The sequence below is a fragment of the Lontra canadensis genome, unplaced genomic scaffold (assembly GCF_010015895.1).
Source record: "Lontra canadensis isolate GAN:19392208 unplaced genomic scaffold, GSC_riverotter_1.0 scaffold14, whole genome shotgun sequence".
Lineage (NCBI taxonomy): Eukaryota > Metazoa > Chordata > Mammalia > Carnivora > Mustelidae > Lontra > Lontra canadensis.
The window spans coordinates 2,313,536-2,335,865 of NW_022631008.1; the positions used below are offsets into that span (position 1 = coordinate 2,313,536).

Consider the following 22,330-nt stretch of genomic DNA (forward strand, 5'->3'; position numbering starts at 1 on the left):
GATCTTTCAAACAGGCATTTTACAGCCTGGCTACAACACAGTAGAACCACCACATTCCAGGGTTGGTTCTCAATCTGTCTGGTTAGAATACTGAAGTTTAGCAATTAATGTGAAGATATAGATTCCAGGCAATTTATTCACACTTTCCAAACTCAGAAGTGATTAACTGCCACATGTCATTTGGGGATGAAAATTGTACCTTGCTTGGTACTAGGCCTGGTTGTTTGCATGGGGTTGTGCGTCTTGGTTACTTGACACACTCAGGCGACCGAATTATAGTTCAGAAAAAGATTGACCATAGAGTTAAATGAGTCAAAGGGCACCAGCTGTTCTTTTAACAAGTTTGTTTTTTTTTTTTTTCAAATTATGGTTATTTCTTCTTACAGGTATATATATATATAAATATATGTATTTTTTAATCCCTGGGGAAAGTCATGTAATTTTAGTATATGCTTTTCTCCAAGTCAGTGGTAGATTCATGTTGACATGGTCTTACTTTTTCATTTCTTCTCTACTTTCAGCAGCCTGCCTGTCTTCCAGTCTCATCTATCATTATGACAAAGGTTTCAAGACTATAGTTTCTTTTACTTAATTTGCATTCCATTTGTATCTCCTTCGTGGGCTTTGGAGATAACCTGGGCTTTCCTAAAACACAGTTTTACATATTAAAGCATTTTTAGACAGTTTTTGATTTCTGATAAATATTCCTGTAATTTTTGTTTGAGAAGTTAATATTGACTACCCTGGTAGTCGATTTCATTCTGTATTCTGCCTGATAATCTGTATTGCCCTATAGAGTATTTAGTTAGTCTTTCATGCTATAATATGCTAGCTGTATTGATAGTACCTCACTATATATAAAAACAACTGTTGTAATTGTTAGGACGGTTGGCAGGAGATGGTAGGTAACCGGTGGGTGCTTTATAGTCCAAAGGTTCCCCACTTGAAAAAAGTTATTTTTCTCTGATGGAATTTCAGTAATCTTTTAATTTCAATAATCAGCAATTTACAGTATTGTTTTTCAGCTAAGAATAATGATTTTCAAGGGAAACAAAAGAATGTAATGCCAAATTAACAGGCACTCAAAGTTCAAAAATAACTTGCTCTTCTTTTGCTGAAAGCACAGATATTTTTTCTTATAGGCTAATTTCTGATCTTGATCATACATTTGAGTTATGAAAACCTGAATTTGGAATAGTAACTACACATAAAGTGATAAAATGTCAATGTATAAAAATTACTTGTGGCCATTTTCTCACAAGCAAGTGTTCTAGCAGCTACCTAGGAATATGTACTACCCTAACAACGTTGCACTCAAATTTAATTCTGAAAAAAAAAAAAAGTTTATATTTCTTAGTTTTTGTTTCTCTTTTCCTTTTTTAGTAAATTAAGGGAAAATAAGAAAACAGCAGAGCTGATTAAAACTGCCAACCTTCTCTTTAATTCCTTTGAGCCTTATTATATGTGGGATTATGTTGCACGTTGGTTTGAAGAATGTTGTAGGTATGTCAAACTGTTCTATTTGTTTTAATTTAATAGCATCCAAAGTCGATTTTTTTTAAGTTCAGTCTAATGAAAAGAATGTCCTTTTATTTATATATATATATATATATTTTACTGCTACTGACAACTGTTAATTATTTAATAACCATAATCTGGCTCTGTCATGTCACTCTAGAACATAGAATTATTGATTGTATAATCTTAGAATTGAAAAGTTTAGAAAACAAGTTATTTAGTTACCAGCATAAATGATAGATTTTTCCCTCTCCAATCTGTAATAATCTGGTTTTTCTTCATTATAAAGAAAATACCAAAATTTGTGGCTGCTACCTTAGCACCTTTTACAAAAATGATTCCCACTTTTAATAACAAATTCCTTGGTCATTCTTGTGTTTTTAAAATCTTGGAACCAGCCCATTTTGTCACTGTTGAGTGATAAATGCCCTCTACCTCTTAGGGCATAAGGTTTAAAAAGTTTGAAAACCCAAGAATACTGGTGAACCTGAGTGGAATCTCTGGATTCTAGACCAAATCCTCTCAGAACCAGATTAACCTCTCAAGCCTTGGAAGCATGTAGTCAAAAGTAAGCATGTGCAATCTTGGAATAAGAAGCCTTTTAAAAACACAAAACAGTAATCCCTATGATGGTTTAGAAAGTTGTTTGCTTACTCATTCAGCAGATAATGAGCACCTAGGAATACAGACAGTCTGAGTCTTTCAGAGACCTTACAGTGGGAACAAGTAAAACATTCACATGCTTATTCCTAGTATTAAATTAAAAATTACCTTGGGGCACCTGGATGGCTCGGTTGGTTAAGCCTTTGGCTCAGATCATGATCCCAGGGTCCTAGGGTTAAGCCCTCTCATGTCTTCAGGCCCCTTGATCAGCAGGGAGCCTGCTTTTCCCTCTTCCTCTGTTTGTGTTTTCTTTCTTCCTCTCTCTCTCTCTCTCTTAAATAAATAAATAGTCTCTTTTTTAAAAGTTATAGATACCTTAATAGATTAAAATGTGGTAACAATATTGAGGAAATCACGAATATCTTTTTGCCACCCAGCCGTGGCCTGGGTTTCCACCTTCATTTCTACATTCACAAAGACTCATCTGCCTTTATTTACCTTCTGTACTATGCCCTGAACACACAGGGCCTGAGCTGTCACTCCTGCTGCTGAACCTTCACTTGTGTTATTTCTTCTAAAATCTTCTTCCCCCATCTGGGAGGTCCTATAGGGAAGTGACCCACCTTTCAGTAACTTTCCATGACTCCCTCAAATCTCCCATCAGAATCAACTCCTACACTGCCAAAATGGTATATTTATTTGTCTGTATGCGTATATTTTTGCTGATTAGGGACTCTGTCATATTCTTTGTATCTTCAGAGTGTAGGGCAATGTAATGTCTTATATAGAACTAATATGATTTAAAGTGAATGTTTGTTGGAGGAATGATCAGAAGAGGCTTCCTGGGGGAGATGTTTGATCTTAAACCATGAAGGATGGGTGCATTCTGGATTTGAGAGAATGGTGTTGAGGGAGGACATGTTGGTATTTAAAAAAAAAAAAAAAAGCCCTAAGGTTATCAATCAAGCAGCAAATAATCCATTTTAACTAGGAGATGATAAGTGTAGTGGGAGCAAGTCCAAAAAAGTGAGATCCACCCAGAACGCTTGGAAATACAAGATGGGTGTTCCAGGGAGTTTAAACCATTAGGAATCTTGCTTTGGAAATTTTCCACTTAGAGTTAAGTGTCCTGGGGAAAGGGAATATTCACAGGAATATCATTGTGTTTCCCAGTGTTGGCTCTCATTAAAAAGAAAGTGATGTAGGGGCGCCTGGGTGGCTCAGTGGGTTAAAGCCTCTGCCTTCGGCCCAGGTCATGATCCCAGGGTCCTGGGATCGAGCCCCGCATTGGGCTCTCTGCTCAGCGGTGAGCCTGCTCCTCCCCCCTTCCCTGCCTGCCTCTCTGCCTACTTGTGATCTCTGTCTGTCAAATAAATAAAATCTTAAAAAAAAAAAAAAAGAAAAAAAGAAAGTGATGTATATGTGATATGAATATTCATATCACTTATACTTGATAAAGTGAATTTTGTCCTTTTAGGAGGACACTGCACGCCAGACTTCAGATTGGACCTGGAGATAGTAGTGAGTCATCTGAGTTACAGCTGACGAATTTCTGCTTACTGGTGGATTTTTTGTTGGATATAGTTTCTTTGGTAAGACCACCTTGGTAAAAAAAAAAAAAAAAAAAAAGTATTGGGGAAATGTAATAACATAGTTCAGGTATTTCATGTTGGAGACAGACTTCATCTTTAAATAAATTTCATCTTTAAAGTTAAATTGATTTTTTTCCCTTTTGGCTTAGCTTTGTTTTTTCATAAATTTTTCCAAGTGCTTTGTCCTCTGACATATAGGATACATAAATAGTCTTATGTGCTCTATGGAATATACTTCATAGCTGCGTGTTATTGAAATCTTAAATGTTTAGTGTATAGTGGTCTAATGCTGCATTTATACTCACTAATAATTCTTTCTATTAAATGAAGACTGTTGGAAATCTTTTCTCCTTTTCTCTCCTCAATTCTTTGCTTTCTCATTTTGAAGCCTACTAGAAGTATGAGGGTGCTGTGTCAGGTATGACATTCAGCCTGTCTTTTGTCTTTAACTGCTTGTATTCGCTTTTTTATATTACAATTTCTGTAACATAGCAAATTAAACTGGGGTTATTTTATAATATATACCTTGAAGTACTTAAATTGAGAATTTGGCAACAAATTAAGTCAGTAATAAAATGAGCATACAATGTTCATTAAGAGCATGATATGTATAAAATATTACAGATGAGTAAAATTATTTCTTTTGTTATATACATTAAAAATAAGTGAAATAATAGAATTTGGGGGTTCTACATTATATGAACTTTTGTCATTTCACTTTCCGTCATCAGGAGACTTATATTGAAATCCAGACAGAACATTTGCCCCAGTTGCTGCTCAGGATGATTTCTGCCCTGACAAGCCATCTCCAGACATTGCACTTGACTGAGCTCACAGATTCACTCAGGCTCTGCTCAAAGATCCTTAGCAAGGTTCAACCTCCACTCTTATCTGCCAGCACTGGAGGTGTGTTGCAGTTTTCAAGTGGGCAGAGCAACTCAGTCAAAGAATGGGAAGACAAAAAGGTAAGGTGTGCTATTATTTTTGGCATTAGAACAATTATATTTCTTCAAAGCAGAATATTTTGTATATAGTCATTTAAACATGAGTGACTTTTTTCTAGATTCAAGTGTTGTGGTTCCAGAATTCCCTGCACTTTCTATTCTTGGTAAATGTAATCAACCCAGAGAACATTTCTGGACTTTGATCCCGTTAAATGCCCCTAGTATTTTAGAAATTAGCTTTAGCCACATCAGAGGCTTAATGCAGGTGCAGGGGCAGAGTTTAAGGAAGGAGCAAGCTGATCTGGTTCTGAGCAGCCTTAGGAAGTACGGCCTGACCTCCCATCATCCAGGGGAGACACACATTTCAAGGCTACAGATTATAACAATGCTCAGCGGTCTGGCAGTTTCCAGGAGAAACAGCCTGCCTCTTTCTTCCTTTCCTAGGTAATCGGGATAAGTCTAATTTACCCTACCATTCTCAGGTCTTTCATTTTTATATTATATTACCGTTTGACAATGTTTTCATAAAGATCACAGCAACAGATCCTCAAAATGCCTGGAGAGGTAGACAGGTCACATATTGTGTTTTGGTTTTTTTTTTTTAATATTTTTATTTATTATTTGACAGAGAGAGAGAGCTCACAAGTAGGCAGAGAGGCAGGCAGAGAGACGGGGGAAGCAGACTCCCTGCCAAGCAGAGAGCCCAATGTGGGGTTTGATCCCGGGACCCTGAGATCATGACCTGAGCCCAAGGCAGAGGCTTAACCCACTGAGTCACCCAGGTGCACTGTAGTCTTCCAGATTCTTATTGCTACTTTTATGATGTTGAATAGAATTACACTAATTTTAATGTCTGGCCATAGTATCATACTTAAAACACTGTGATGCATCGGTGGGAAAAAAACATGTATGTAATTCCATTGAGTTTAGGCACAGTGGCTGTATTTTAAGACAAAGGTTTAAAATTTTCTAGTTTTCAAGGTTCCTTACCTAAATCCTGGGTTTGTATAGTTGCCCTTACTTTTTCAGTTGCTTTTTTTTTTTTTTTCCCCAGCCAGGCAAAATATTTTATCAGGATAGTCTAATATATAACCTTTCCTGTCAAGTATTATCCTAAAATTAATCCTAAAATTAATTCATATGAAATGAATGTCACTGACCCACAATCAATTTAAATATATCCCAGGATTATCCTACATAAACTAAAACAAGTCTTTTATTTTCCTTCCTACCTGCTTATTATTTATATGTGACATATATACTGATTCTGTTGTAGGAGAATTTTTTTTTTTTAAAGATTTTATTTATTTATGAGAGAGAGAGAGAGAGAGTGAGCACAGGCAGACAGAATGGAAGGCAGAGGCAGAGGGAGAAGCAGGCTCCCTGCAGAGCAAGGAGCCCGATGTGGGACTCGATCCCAGGACGCTGGGATCCTGACCTGAGCCGAAGGCAGCTACTTAACCAACTGAGCCACCCAGGCGTCCCTGTTGTAGGAGAATTTATTTTATTCTGCTATTTCCTTAATTTTTGCCTCTAGGATCTTCTTAGAAATTAAACTAAAATAGGTACTAACTGCTTTGGAGTATTTTTTTGTTTTTTTGTTTTTTTGAATGAGATTAGTTTGAGTAGGGGGAGGACCTCAGGATTCTCTCAATAGCATATTCAAATATGTGAATATTTACCATTAGAAAATATCTGGAGGCACTTCTTGATGATAACCATCATCATTACATTATCATTACATTACATTATTACATCATTATTACATACATCATTACATTAAAGTAAATCGGAACATCTATTCATACTAAGTGAAGGATAATTAAATACACTTTTTTTTTTAAACATAATGGTTCATTAACCTGAGAGCATGCTTTTCCCTCTCTCTTTGGTTTTCTTCTATATTCTCAGGCCATAAGATGTTCTTTACTTTTTTTTTTTTTTTTAACTGAAACACAATGGTATTGTCTTCACTGAAATGTCTAAAATTTATATTTGAAAGCTAAGGGTATTTTCTTTATTCCTTTTAAAAGTATAAGTGAAGTAATGATTCTTTTAAAAGAATTATGACTCTAATATTGTCTCTATGCACTTAGCACATTTTTATAAAATCAGTGTATTAGATATCTATAACCAAATGTCCAAGACACGTCATTTCTTTCTCTTTTCAGAAAGACGTTTTATTATAAAGTAATCTGAAACATAGTTACATAATACAGACCATGCAACTAAATAAATGTATACAAGTTTAACTGAATTTATAGCTTGAATTCTCTTAATGTAATGCTCATTGTTTTATGATCCTTATATGAAAAAGATTAATATACAAATAACTTTACAATAAATTAATGACAGTTTTTTCATTTAAATAAGACTTCTTTTCAAAAAGGTATTAATATAAGGTTTTAGATGCCCTTTAGCCTTTCAAGTAGAAATGTCAACAGTTTAATTCTGATAGCTGCCTCTGAAGTTTGGGATTATAATACAAAAAGTTCTCATACTATTATAGCAATAAGCTATGGTAAAAATATCATGAACTTTAGAATCACCTAAGCTAAGCTCATCTAATAACAACTAACCTTATTTGCCCTGTACACTTGGGCAGGTTTTGTTTTTAACTTCAGTGTGCTTACCTTCGAAACAGAGAAAACAACCGCTTTATCCAGTACCCACTCTGTATTCAGTGGTGAAGTAGACACAGTCCCTGTCTTCCTGACCCATTTTTGCTAGTTGGGAGACACACATTAAACAAATAATTGCACATTTAATTATAGTTGTGATAAACACATGAAGGAAAATATAGAGTGGTGGGAATATGGAAAATGCTGTGATCTGACCTTGATTGTGGGTGTAAGGAAGGCTTTCGTAAGGAAGGATTGTTTGAGTGAAGCCCTAGAGAATTGGGGGTGGGATGAGGTAGAAAGAAGAGAGTTCTTGGGAGAAGAAGAAGCATTCCCAAAGCCTCTTTGGCAGAAAGGAATGCTGTGCACACAGCAAGGGGAAATGCAGTCTTGAGATAGGCAAGGGCCAGGTCATACAGGGCCTTTTCACTATACCGGGGCTTTTAGTCTTTATTTTGGAAACAGTGGGAAGATGCTGAAGGGTTAAAAGGCAAGTGATATAACATGATTTGTGTAATAGATAAATTACTTAGCAGTGTGCAGCATGGATCTCAAACAGCATGGATGTGGGGAGACCAGTAGTGCGGGTGACAGGTGGTGGTAACATGCTAACAAGATGGGGGCATGAAGACAGAAATAAATGGATTAGCTGCACATGTGAGAGCAAACAATCAGTAAGCCCTAGTAATGGATTGGTGAGAGTAATGAGTGATCACTAAAATTTATTGAGTGCTTAACTAACTGGCAGGCACTGGGCTGTGTGCTTTAGATATACTGTGTTAATCCTAACAGCAACTGTGAAATGTAGGAACTATTGTTATCTCAGTTATATTTATCAGGAGACTTAGGTTTAGAGATGTTAACTTGCCAAGCTAGTTAAGTGGCAGAACCGTAGCTGACTCATGGACAGTAACCTTCACCACAGTTCTGAAGTGGATGTAGGGCAAGTGTGAAGGAGAGGTGGAGAGGATCCCAAGAATCTCCCCTAGGTTTCTGTATTCTGATTTGATGGATGGTGGTGTCATTCACTGAAGCAAGGAGCGCTGGGGGAGACCCAGCTTCCTAGCAGCAGAATATTTAGTTTGTATCTTCAATAAGATCACTTTCTAGTTACTAAAAAGTCCTCTTATTCAAATTTAACTTATGCTCCGGCACAGTCACCAAGCAATTCTTGATATGTACTTTTGTTTCCTTAAACTAAGTCAGAAAATAGGCTTGGTGATTGTACTGCTCCTATCTTTGTAGGAAGGGGATGGTTAATGCGTTCCAGCTGTACTCTAGCAGCTGGTCTTTCATTAATATTTTAATTATCTTCCTGTCTTTTCCTTCAGATCACAAACTATTCCTTTTATTCCTAGTACCTAATATAGTGTCTGGCACACAATGTGGGTTCAGTAACTGTTTGTTGAAAGAATGTAAGATTAATCACACACATTTAAATAGTACTTTATGCATTTCATACAGAAATTTCACATTCTTGGGTTCTGAACAGATGACCTATTAGACTTTATTTCTAGTTTTTAAAATTTCTCATTCCTTGCATTGTTGAGACATTAGGAAAGTGATTTCATGAAGTAGACTGAATATATTGTCAGTCATTTGAAAACAAGGACTATGGATCCTACAGATTTGTGCATATACATATTTTGCCCTCAAGAACCCAGCCTTACTACCATGATGAGTTTATGTTAATATATTCATTAGACCCATACCACTATTTCCTAATGATTATCATAGACATATGAATCGGTGGTAGAAACTATTCTAAGATTCATCTGGACACGTAAGACAAAGTTTTAAATCATCTAATCCAAACTGACTTCTCTTAAAACATGGCCATTTTAAATTTTTAATTTCTAACATACAGACGTAACCACTCAGCCTTTGCTCTTTTTAATCTCTATCAGGTCTCGTCAGTTTCTCTTGAAAATCCTACCGAAGTGTTTGAAGATGGAGAAAATCCACCAAGTAGTCGATCATCAGAGAGTGGATTCACTGAGTTTATACAGTATCAGGGAGACCGAAGTGATGACATTGACAGAGACCTGAGTGAAGGGCAGGGGACAGCTGCCATCCCCATTGGCAGTACATCCTCTGAGACAGAAACGGCCTCCACTGTGGGATCTGAAGAAACCATCATCCAGCCCCCTTCCATAGTCACTCAGGGGACAGCACCTCGAAGTGGGAAGACAGCCCAAAAAACTGCAATGCAGTGCTGCTTGGAGTATGTCCAGCAGTTTCTCACCAGACTTATCAACCTCTACATCATTCAGGGTAACACTTTTTCTCAGGCTTTGGCTGCAGAGCATCCAGGGGATCTCAGTCGAGAGCGAGAGCAAGGAGAGACTCCCAAATGGGACAGAGATTCGCATGGAGATGTGAAAGACAGAAACATAAGTAAACAGAAAACGTCAAAAGAATACCTCTCTGCCTTCCTCTCTGCTTGTCAGCTCTTACTGGAGTGCTCCAGTTTCCCAGTTTACATTGCTGAAGGGAACCATACCTCAGACTTACATTCTGAAAAATCAGAAACTGGTAAGGTCATCTTGGCTTTATTTAAATATTTTTTATGGCAACTTTTTTTTTTTTTTTAAGGAGCATTCAGATATTAAAACTGGGACCTTTTTTTTAGCCAGTTAGATTCATAAAGTGTTATTTAATATTTGTAGATTTTTCTAATGAAATATTATCTTTATGGGGAGATATATATTGACATTGGAAAATGTGATTTTGGTGTCTTTCACAGTTTGTGTGCAAATGAGTAGAAACTAAGAAGGACATTAACTCCTTTCTCTGGGGAAAAGTAATGCAACTTTTAGATCCATTGGTTTCCTTTATTAAGACTAGTATCATGTATGTTTACCATTATTTAATTTTTATATATGTACACACATAGTGCAATGGGTACTATGAGTGCTACATAACGTGTGTTGATTAATGTACCATTTTTTCAGGACAGAGAAATAGATTCATGACATGGCATAAGAAAATTACATACTAAAAAGTTCATGAAATTCTTGTTGCTGTTTTATTTTCTTAAACCTCCAGTCTAGGTGAGAATCCATGGTTTTACTAACAGATTAAGGCCTGAAGGTAGTAAGAAAAGGCGCTTTGTTTTTTTTTTAATTAACCTAGAAGTTAGTCAGCATGAAAGATTTAGCGGGATGAACCCTGTTGGTTTCTGTCTTTTCGTTTCAGACTGGGAGCACGTGCAGCCTCCGGTGTGGCTTCAGACTCTGATGAATGCTTGCAGCCAAGCAAGTGATTTCAGTGTGCAGAGTGTTGCTATTTCATTAGTCATGGACCTGGTGGGACTGACTCAGTCTGTGGCCATGGTCACCGGGGAAAACATCAACAGTGTGGAGCCTGCCCAACCCTTAAGTCCAAACCAAGGAAGGGTAGCAGTGGTTATTAGACCTCCCCTCACTCCGGGCAATCTGAGATACATAGCTGAGAAGACTGAATTTTTCAAGGTAAATTCTAAGAAGTACATACATTACTAAGATGGTACTTGACCTACTTTGCTTAGCAGAGATTTTAAAGATGGTAATCAGGCTTCATTGAATACCTCTTTGTATTATATTGCATAGAAAAAGACCAATACCATGCTTACTCTGTACTGTTTTGCCAGTCTTGTCCCCAGTTCTGTGAGAGGGAAGAAGATAAGGATGAGAGGAGATGGAGATGAGGTTAGGAAAGGCAAGTATCAGGGCTATAAAGCACAGAGGGGATCATTTCAGCTAAAAAAGAGGTAGGATCATTTGCACAGTAAAACTTATTTCCACATGTGGTGATGACACTTGTGATTTTCATAGATTCGAGTCTCAGCTCTCCTCAATTCCCTGGAAAACTGTCTCTGACTCTGTATTAATTGGTCGTCATCTGTGGTATGTGATGCCATTCAGAAAAAAAAATGCAGTTTTTTTATTTCCATCACAGCAGTATAGATGATATCGTCTACATAGAAAGAATATCAAGTATATTGGATTATATTACATCTTAACTAGGTAGATTATTTTTACCTAAAACAAAAATTCTTAATTTCATCTCATTTCATGTCATTGTGCCCCACCAGATCAATCGCCCTGCTAGGTTAGAGTTGGCTTTATGTGTTATGGTGGGAAACCCTAAAAATTGTTACATTTTTTATTAATGCTATGGTAGATCATCACCTGCTGTGTTAACACATGTAACTCTGAAATATATACAACCTATTTTGTATGTCTTAAATAATTTGGATATTTGGACTATGAATTAGATTTCATTTTGTAACATATAAACCATAATATTAAATAATATTCAGTGTGGGGTTTGTATCCTCATAAGAATAATGTATTCTAGCAACACTTTACTAAATGTCACTAAAATAGTGAAATGGGGTCTTCCCTGGGCTCTGGAGAACGTACTTCCATATTTGATGTTTAAAACAAATATCAGGGGCCCTGGGTGGCTAAGTTGGTTAAACAGCTGCCTTTGGCTCAGGTCATGATCTCAGGGCTCTGGGATCAACCAGGTCAGGCTCCCTGCTCCATGGGAAGTCTGCTTCCCCCTCTTGTTCTGCCCCTTTCCCTGCTCATGCTCTCTGTCTCTGTCCCTCCACCTCTAAAATAAATAAATAAATAAAATTTTAAAGAAAACAAAATAAATATTATTAGGGAGGGACCTTAAAAAATAAAAATAATCAGTCAGTTGTTAAAGGTCTATCATAAGAGGTTCTAATGGTCTATATAACCAAAAAGCACATCAAAAGGTACACTTGTAAATATCATCCTAGTGGCGTAATGGATATTGAAGACCTTCGAGATCTGGCATTCAGAGGCTTGTTGTACCTAACAGGAAATGCTTGTTAAAGAAGGTTTAATTTATGGTTTCATAACATTGTCACTTTTATATCTTTTTCTATAGCATGTAGCTTTAACATTGTGGGATCAGCTGGGAGATAGGACACCTCAGCACCACCAGAAAAGTGTGGAACTGTTTTATCAATTACATAACTTGGTTCCTTCTTCTAGCATCTGTGAGGATGTTATAAGTCAGCAGCTAACCCACAAAGATAAGGTAAATTCTTTTTTTGTCTTGTCCCACCCCACCTGCCCCACTCCCATTATACCAAAAGGTAAATTAAAGAAACTCTAGGAAAATTATTGTAGCTAGTATCTGATTAGAGATGACATAAATTCATTCAGAGTGACCTTCATATCTTTAAAACAAGTTTGTTCTGTCCTTTTTGTAAGAAAGTTCTTTAAAACAGCATCAGTATTACAAAAAATCAAATACTGGATTTATTTCTTGGTTCAGGACACAAGTTGTGGATGGCAATGTTTGAACTTGTTGCCATTGAACTTGTTGCTGGTCCAAGTTCTTGGATCATTTAAAGAGGAAGCCTTGGTGAAGGAAGTATGGATATGTTAACAAATGCATGTGAAATGAAGCAATGTGTGTGTCAAGTGACATTTATATAAGCCACAGAATGCTAATATGTAAGATATTATTTGCCTTATAATAAATATCCAAAATAAGGATTTTGTATCCTAATGTATACAGAATGATCCAAAGGTCAGTAAGAGTAAAACTGATAGAGTTCTGGGTGCTCCTAAGAAAAAGCCGGAATTGTCATTCTGGTTGACCTCTTCAGGGCAATTCAATGAAGTGTGTGGTCTTCCCGTGCCTGCTCTGTAGTGTTAATCCAGGATTTTATCAAATAACTTTTAGAAGTACATCACCCTAATTTTTAAGAACTCCAAGTGCTAATGAGTTTGAATGGGTCCTAAAAAAAGGCATTGTGTTGAGTAAATGAAGCTTTTGGCAAGGGGAAGTGGCAAATGGAGGAGTGAATGAGAGGAATAAGAAGTTTATTCTATTAAAATTCTCTTTCTATTTTAGCACATTCTTTGAAAATTGTTTAGGAATAAAATGTTTAACAAAGCCTTGCATTTAATTTCATTTGTTTACATTAAGTATAAATCTAGGACAAATTATATACCTGAGTTGCTTGTGTAATATTTTATTTTTGAAGAAATGCTAAGTTCTGAATAAAGGTATTATACATCCATGAAAAAAATTACAATACTGTTTTTTTTTTACATGTTCATTTTAGTTGATGTACAAACACAGGCTTCATAGGAAAAGCATTATCAGGCCTGAGGAAAAAAAGAGAGCACTTCTCTAACTGATCACAAGCAATTTAGAGAGTCTCAATCCCTGATGGGGAGGCTTTTACTCAAAAGATTCCACAGGTGCTTGAGGAAAACTAAAAAATCTTGATAACTTCCTAATTCCTACCTGATTTAATTCATGTTCATTATCTAACACCAAAAGCTGCTCCTTCTGAATAATGTATTTTTCCATTGTTCTTTCCATTATTACCATAATGCTTAATGTTTTCAAGGTAATCTCAAAGGGATATAATGTTTTTCTTACAGAAATAATCATTTTTAGGTATTTAAATTTTTGAATCTAATAAACTAGCTTGATAAATAATGACAAATTCATTTGAGATTAATATATAATTTCTGGGAGCAAAAGTACATTGCATAGTGTAATAAAATAAATTTTGACTACTAAGTATTTATATTAAAGTAAGGGAAAATGCTTATACTGAAGTTCTTTCCATTCCCTGTTTTACAGTGATCTAGAGACTTGGTTACCTAGTCTAAACCTAGTCTATGAGGTAGTATGAGATGATCCTTCAGGTTTAATATTTCTGTGTATATTTAAGTCTTTTTTACATTTCTACTTTCATAAAAACAGTTTATTGTGTTGTGTGTTGAATACTATGAACATTGAACCTAACTGCCTCTTAAAATGCAACTTTGATTCACTAAAATCTCTTAATATCTTCAAGGGAGAATAAAATAACTTAATGTCCCATATTCCTCCTCAGAAAATAAGGATGGAAGCACATGCAAAGTTTGCAGTTCTTTGGCATCTCACAAGGGATCTCCATATAAATAAGTCATCATCTTTTGCACGTTCTTTTGACAGGTTGGTTGCATTTGATGTTGGATTTACAGTAAGGTATCTCAGTGTCTCTTTTCTTGAATCCTCTGCCTAGTTTGGCAGGGGTAGAAAATAGCAATTTACAGATTTTTTAAAGAGAACTTATAAATTATTTTTTTTAAATCTAAGCTATATTAAAATGCATGGCATGGAGCACCCAGAGACCCTTCCTTTCCCTAGGTGATGATTCAAGACCCTGCTGTGTGCCAGGCATCATTCTAAGTGTCAGAGACAGCCCTTTGAGTCTCTATTCACAGTGAAGTTTCATTTAAACAGTACATTATATAACTGTTTCTCTAATTGTTATTTTCAGTCTTCTGCCTGAACTGGACCTAATCTATAGCTAAAATACTGAGAGACCATAGGGCATCTGGGTGGCTCAGTCGTTAAGTGTCTGCCTTCAGCTTAGGTCATGATCCCAGGGTCCTGGGATCAAGTCTCACATTGGGCTCCCTGGTCAGCCGGAAGCCTGCTTCTCCCTCTCCCACTCCCCCTGCCTGTGTGTTCCATGTCCCGCTCTCCGTCTCTCTGTCAAATACATAAATAAAAACCTAAAAAAAAAATACTGAGAGACCACTTATATGGATTCAAGAACCTGTCGCTGCCTAAGAGTGGTTTCACTACTTGTCTAGATGACTCATCCCCCAAATGTGAGATTTGCGTTAACTTCCAAGGAGATGCTATTACACCATAGCTTCAGATACTGGCACAGGATAATGGCAGTCTCACTAGGAGGTCTCCTAAAAGAGGCCACAGATACAACTGTGCTTATAACCCCAGCTCAAGATGTGTGTTTTACTGAACATTATTTTTTTAATAGCATAAACATTTTTAAATGATATGCTGTTGAACCAGTACAATGAACTAGGTCCTTGGCCTAGGTACTTTCCAAATACCGTCTCTCATTTGAAGCCTGCCATTTCTCATCATACAAATGAGACACTGAAGGACCAGGGAAATTAAAAGTGGCTGCCCAAAATGACACATGAGGTCGGGTAGATAGCCCACGTTTGAATCTTGGGTTTTCTGATTCCAAACCACACCTCCATACCTTTCACAGAAGGCCCTTCCTTGAATTAAGCTCGTAGGTTTGACTCTTAAAGAGATTGTGTGCAAAAGAGCATGGGAGCGGTGCTGCTGACGTGTAGGGAGTTCAGTATTTAGTGACATGAATAGGACTATGTTGCTAAAACAAGACAAAGGGTGTTTTTTTTCCTATTCTTTAGTATTTATCTTTAAGAAAAATGTATGCTTGTGAACTTTAAAAAGAAAACACATGTAAGAAAAGAGAAAAAGATGATTTTTCTCCTTTCTCGTATCCACTGGGACTGTAGGGAATAAGATTATTAAAATGCTGTTACCCAGGTCCACAGTTACCCTGAAGGATGACTACTTTTTAAAAAGTTAATTCAACATAACAACCTATAATAATACTGATTTAAGAAAACCTAGTGTGTGACAGTTCACGTAGGTGTTTTCTTCTTTGTGTTAATTATTGGTATTTATTGTAGGTCACTGTTCATCATGTTAGATAGCCTGAACAGCCTCGATGGTTCTACCAGCTCCGTGGGACAAGCCTGGCTGAACCAAGTGCTACAAAGACATGATATTGCAAGAGTTTTGGAACCATTACTATTGCTCCTGCTTCATCCCAAAACTCAGAGGGTTTCAGTGCAGCGTGTACAAGCAGAACGCTATTGGAATAAAGCTCCCTATTTCCCCGGAGAAGAGAATGACAAGCATTTCATGCAGAATTTTGCCTGCAGCAATGGTGAATATCAATGGAAGTAGAACAGCTTTCTTTATTTCTTCAATTAAGTTATGAAAATCAAGTGGGAGGTGAACACGGCGGAGATGAGCAACAGTGAGGTGTTGTCCACAAGTGTTCTCACCATGCCCTGGTGGTGCTCATGTGGGCCGTGTCAGAATGTACTTCGTCAGTGAGCACCTTAGAGGACTTGGATCTCTCTTACCAGATTACTTTTTCAGGGGAGGAGTCAACCCAGTTCTGGGCAAAGACAGTCTTCAGTTTTGTTGAAAATACCTTTAGAGTTTAATTAGCAGTTTTGGTCCTACAAGGCCATGGAGCTACTTCACTGGGAATATGTACTAAGCTTGTAGTGCACACTTAGATTTCATGAGTCATTTTCTTTCTTTCTGAAATGGGAACAGTAGCACCCACCTTTCCAGGCTTCATTGTGTACATCAGATACTGTCCTGTTTGTGACGTGATCAGTGCAGACTGGCATATCATAAGTGTTGAATATTCACTATAATTACTAGAATTCCACTCTCCGATGATGCCATCTATGATACAGTGATAATGGCCCCATATATTAGATTAGTTTATTGTTTCAGAGACAAAAGATGCTCACATATCTCATTTGTATGAGATATTGGAATAAGGCTATTGGAATAAGGCTCCCTATTTCCCCGGAGAAGAGAGTGACAAATAACCCTGTGAGGTCAGTAATAAAAAGGTCATTTTACTGAGCAGGGAACTGTTGCTGAAAGGGCTGTGACCGTCTCACTCTCCCATGGCTGCTGAGTGATGAAGCTGCAACCGAGCCGGTGTGCTAGCTACTTCATCTTTAGTGTTTCTCCAGAGCCTTCTTTCCTTTATCTGCCTTCCTTTCCACTGCTTCCCCTGAGTCTTCTCAGAGCATGCACTACCCGTTCATTGCCCGAACTTTCAACCTCTTTGTGTTAGCATTTTACCCGCTGCATTTCCTGCCTATCTGCTGAATTCTCACCTTGTCTTGAGATCAGTCTCCTTACCTGTAGGGTCATGATGCTTGCGCTGAATTTTATAGCACTTGCTTGATACTACTCATATGGAACTAAGCCTTCTGCTCTTTCTAAAAGGATGCCTGCAGCCTAGTATACCCCCCCCCCCCCCCCGCCAACAAAGTATAGAAATGGATAAGTGTGTTTGTGATCCCCTACTGAGTTCAAACTCTATATAGAGAGCAGTGACGTCTTCTCTCTCACCGCCATTGTCTCCAGGTTTAGGGCCTTACTCAGACTAGGTAATTCCTAAATGTTGAATTTTATTGAACTCAAGGAACTACATCTATACATATTATAATCTATGACCAAATTACTTGAATTCTTAGAAATAGCATAGCTAAAGGAAAGCATCATACAGGGAGGAAAAAAAAACTAAAATTTTGAACTCCAGTAAAAAAGACACTTATTTGGGGATGAGGACAAATTTTTATATGATATCTGTTTTAAATATGTTGTTTTGTTGAATTCAGTTGGATTAATCGGCTTTCTAATGTTAAGTTGTCTTTACTAAATTCTAGTTAATAGTCATCCACATAATTTTCTAACTTAAAGGGTCTAAAATAGTAATGAATTAAAATACAGTTTTAGTAGGAAAATATAAGTCAGTGATGAAGCTAATGATTAAAAATCTTGAGCTCGGTCTACCATTTCAATTATTTTAACGTGTTTTATATTTTTCCTTCTTTGCCGTTTTCTTCAAATGCCAGTAAGCCAAGTACAACTCATTGCATCTAAAGGGAATGGTGAAAAGCCGCTTACCATGGATGAAATCGAGAACTTTAGTCTCACTGTTAATCCATTGAGCGACAGACTTTCCCTTCTAAGTACCAGCAGTGAGACAATTCCAATGGTTGTATCTGATTTTGATCTTCCAGACCAGCAGATAGAAGTACTTCAGAGTTCTGACTCTGGATGCTCACAGTCCTCTGCTGGGGACAACTTGAGTTACGAAGTCGACCCCGAAAATGTGAATGTTCAAGAAGATTCCCAAATGCCAAATGCGAGCTCCCCAGATGACGATGTTCAGCAGGTGGTGTTTGACCTGATATGTAAAGTTGTAAGCGGCCTCGAAGCGGAATCTGCATCAGTTCCATCTCAGTTAGAAATTGAAGCTCTGCCCCCAAAGCACAGCGATGTCGGTCCTGGCGAAGAGGTGCTCCAGACCGACAATCAGTCCGCTCAGCAGAGCCACAGTGCTCTGCTGAGTAACGACAGTTCTCGGTTTCTCTCTGTGTCAGCCGAGGGAGGCCCGGAGTGCCTGGCAAATGGAATCTCCAGAAAGAGTTCCTCCCCTTGTATTTCAGGAACCACACAGACTCTCCAGGACTCCAATGTTGCTTCCATAGAGACCAAATCTAGACAGAGGAGTCACAGTAGCATTCAGTTCAGCTTCAAGGAAAAATTATCAGAAAAAGTCTCCGAGAAAGAAACCATCGTTAAGGAGTCCGGTAAACAACCAGGAGCCAAACCTAAAGTAAAACTTGCCAGAAAAAAGGATGATGACAAGAAAAAAACTTCAAATGAGAAACTCAAACAAACCAGTGTGTTCTTCAGCGATGGGCTGGATTTAGAGAACTGGTACAGCTGTGGAGAAGGAGAAATTTCTGAAATTGAGAGTGATATGGGTTCTCCAGGGTCCCGGAAATCTCCCAATTTCAACATCCATCCGCTCTATCAGCATGTGCTTCTGTATCTCCAGTTGTATGATTCTTCGAGGACTCTCTATGCTTTTTCTGCCATCAAAGCAATCTTAAAAACGAACCCTGTTACTTTTGTAAATGCCATTTCAACCACTAGTGTAAATAATGCATATACCCCTCAGTTGTCTCTGCTTCAGAACCTCTTGGCCAGACACCGGATTTCTGTTATGGGCAAAGACTTTTATAGTCACATTCCAGTAGACTCAAATCATAACTTCCGGAGTTCTATGTACATAGAAATCCTTATTTCCCTCTGCTTGTATTACATGCGTAGCCATTACCCAACTCACGTCAAGGTCACTGCACAGGACTTAATAGGCAATCGAAACATGCAGATGATGAGCATAGAAATTTTGACGCTCCTCTTTACTGAGCTGGCAAAAGTAATAGAAAGCTCAGCAAAGGGTTTCCCAAGTTTTATCTCTGATATGTTATCTAAGTGCAAAGTTCAGAAAGTGATTCTTCACTGCTTGCTGTCCTCCATCTTTAGTGCACAGAAATGGCACAGTGAGAAAATGGCAGGTAAGAACATGGTTTCCGTGGAGGAGGGTTTCTCAGAGGACAGCCTTATCAATTTCTCAGAGGATGAATTTGACAATGGCAGCACGCTCCAGTCACAACTTCTTAAAGTGCTTCAGAGGCTCATTGTTCTAGAACACCGGGTAATGACTATCCCCGAAGAGAACGAAACAGGTTTTGATTTTGTCGTCTCTGACCTGGAACACATCAATCCGCATCAGCCCATGACTTCTCTCCAGTATCTGCATGCTCAGCCTATTACGTGTCAAGGCATGTTCCTTTGTGCAGTGATACGAGCTTTGCATCAACACTGTGCTTGTAAGATGCACCCGCAGTGGATTGGTTTAATCACATCTACTCTGCCTTACATGGGAAAAGTTCTACAGAGAGTGGTTGTTTCCGTGACACTGCAGCTCTGCAGGAATTTAGATAATCTAATCCAGCAGTACAAATATGAAACAGGATTATCCGATAGTAGGTAAGATTGATTTTTAACTTTATCATTGACATTTTTCACATCATGGCAACGTAATTGTCCACAAAGTCAGTTACAATTTGTGTAAATAAATTAGTGGTTATCATTAGGTTACAAATAGTATGTTGTTTCCACGAAAATGAAACTCCGCTTGAGAAAGTGTATCGATAAAAGAATTCAAGAATGGAAGAAAGGAGTGTTTAAACAGACTTTTTTTCTTGGTTGAAATTAATTTTGATGTTCTTCTTGACTGAACTGGTAAGAGTAATGAAAAACCCAGCAAAGGGTTTCCTTAGTTTTTTTTTTTGTTTGTTGTTTTGTTTTGTTTTTTGTTTTTTTTTTAAGATTTTACTTATTTATTTGACAGAGATCACAAGTAGGCAGAGAGGCAGGCAGAGAGAGAGAGGAGAAAGCAGGCTCCCCGCTGAGCAGGGAACCCGATGTGGGGCTCGAATCCCAGGACCCTGGGATCATGACCTGAGCCGAAGGCAGAGGCTTTAACCCACTGAGCCACCCAGGCGCCCAGGGTTTCCTTAGTTTTATCTGATAAGTTATCTAAGTGGAAATGAATGTCATACTAAAATTATTTTTAGGGGTTGCCTAGGTGACTCAGTCGGTTAAGCATCTCCTTTCGGCTCAGATCATGATCCCAGGGTCTGAGGATCGAGCCCCCATGGGCTCCTTGCTCAGCAGAGAGCCTGCTTCTCTCTCTCCCTCTGCCTGCCACTCCCCTTGCTTGTGCTGTCTCTCTGTCAAATAATTTTTTATAAATAATTGTTTTCCTATCCAATTTTATTTCTTGTTTGCAATTTCATAGTTTAGTGGTGAATTCCATCTGTATCTCCATGTTTAATTAGTCTGTCAGAAATTACCCAAATATTTAATAGACTAGTATATGATTTATCTCCTGTGCAATCTTTGCTACTACATGTAAAATATGATAAAACTGCCTATATCATTTCATATTGATATGCCTGCTGTTAGAGTTGCTAGAAATTTATTGACTACATTTATTTTGTATTGAATTCTTTAGCCAAAAAGAACTCTAGTACAACTCACTTATTTTAGAGATGAGGATATAAAAGCTTCTAATGTATGCTCTTAGTCATTTAGTCTTATAATATTTATTGAGCACCTGTGATGTGCCTAGAAACTACTGAACATTCACTACTGATAAAAACATAAACTTTTCCACAGAACTTGTGTTCAAATGAATGCATTTTTTTTTCAGGCCTCTGTGGATGGCATCAATCATTCCACCAGATATGATTCTTACTCTTTTAGAAGGGATCACAGCCATTATCCATTACTGTTTATTGGATCCTACTACTCAGTATCACCAAGTAAGACTGTGCAAATATTTGACTCCTTTAAAAAGACTGAGGTCTAATAAGTACCCATTTGTAAACTATGTGTTTTTCCCCCGATTTAAGCTTTTGGTCAATGTAGACCAAAAACACTTGTTTGAAGCCCGCAGTGGAATCCTCTCAATCCTTCATATGATCATGTCCTCTGTGACGTTGCTCTGGAGCATCCTGCATCAGGCTGATTCTTCCGAAAAGATCACTGTTGCTGCCTCTGCATCAGTTACCACTATTAATCTTGGAGCTACAAAGGTTAGACAATTCACATTTCCTCTGGAGCTCAAGAGTTTGTTCAGGGACTTTCCTAAAGATTGTATTCAGAATTTGTGAATAATTTGAGTAGAGTTTTTGGCATGCTGCTTGAATGGAGTAATTAATTCTCAAATAATTTTAACTGTTTCATTGAGAAATGATGTATCACAGAATTCACCATTTTAACTATATACAATACAATGATTTTTTTTTTCTAGTACATTTCTAGAGTTGTGAAACTGTTACCGCAATCTTCGAACATGGCCATCACCTCAAAAAGATTCCTGGTGCCCATTTCCAATCACTCCCTGTTCCCCTCACTAAGTCTATTCAACCACTAATCTCTTTTTTCTACATATACATTTGCTTTTTCTGGACATTTTTAATAAATGACATCATGTGGTACTTGCTCTTTTGTATCTGGCTTCTTTTATGTGACATATTGTTTTTGAGGTTCATTCATACATTCTATAATTTTATTCCTTTTCTTTAGGACATCTTAAGTTGACACTTTAATATGCAAAACCGTCCTGGAAAACAATTTAGCAATATGCACAGAGAGCTTTAAAAGTCTTATAGCCTATGACCTAGTAATCTACTTTAGTAATGTATTCTAAGGTAATCAAAATTATGCAGAGATACATACCTATCATTATAGCCTTGTGGAGTGGCAAAAAAAGAGCCGCTAAACAATAAATATGGAAATGGTTAAATTATACTTTTAATGTTGTATTACATAGCTACTAATAATGGTTTTGAAGAAATCTTAGTGGATGGAAAATGTGTAAAACTTTAGTGAAACAAGGACATTACATAATTGAACAATTATGTATTTATAATTCTATAAAAGTTATATTCAGAAAAAGAAATTAATGTGGTTAATAGTGATTATCTTGGTATAATGTGACTAATGGTTGAGTGTTTAAATTTTTTTCTTACACTCTGGCATCTTC

General features: G+C 37.4%; 1 protein-coding gene across 10 annotated transcripts in view; it reads left to right on the forward strand.

Moving 5' to 3' along the window:
- DOP1A (DOP1 leucine zipper like protein A) overlaps positions 1–22,330 on the forward strand; it is a 107,035-nt gene that overhangs the window by 59,263 nt on the left and 25,442 nt on the right. For 9 of the 10 annotated variants that reach the window (XM_032858011.1, XM_032858015.1, XM_032858018.1 and 6 more), the window contains exons 11-22: positions 1,384–1,503; positions 3,599–3,713; positions 4,102–4,131; positions 4,445–4,678; positions 9,186–9,813; positions 10,477–10,751; positions 12,184–12,336; positions 14,162–14,262; positions 15,789–16,048; positions 17,775–19,764; positions 20,993–21,104; positions 21,195–21,377. In XM_032858011.1, coding sequence (XP_032713902.1) covers positions 1,384–1,503; positions 3,599–3,713; positions 4,102–4,131; positions 4,445–4,678; positions 9,186–9,813; positions 10,477–10,751; positions 12,184–12,336; positions 14,162–14,262; positions 15,789–16,048; positions 17,775–19,764; positions 20,993–21,104; positions 21,195–21,377 — 4,201 coding nt within the window. The remainder of the gene's footprint in view (positions 1–1,383; positions 1,504–3,598; positions 3,714–4,101; positions 4,132–4,444; positions 4,679–9,185; positions 9,814–10,476; positions 10,752–12,183; positions 12,337–14,161; positions 14,263–15,788; positions 16,049–17,774; positions 19,765–20,992; positions 21,105–21,194; positions 21,378–22,330) is intronic. The other variant, XM_032858014.1, reaches the window with a different exon arrangement.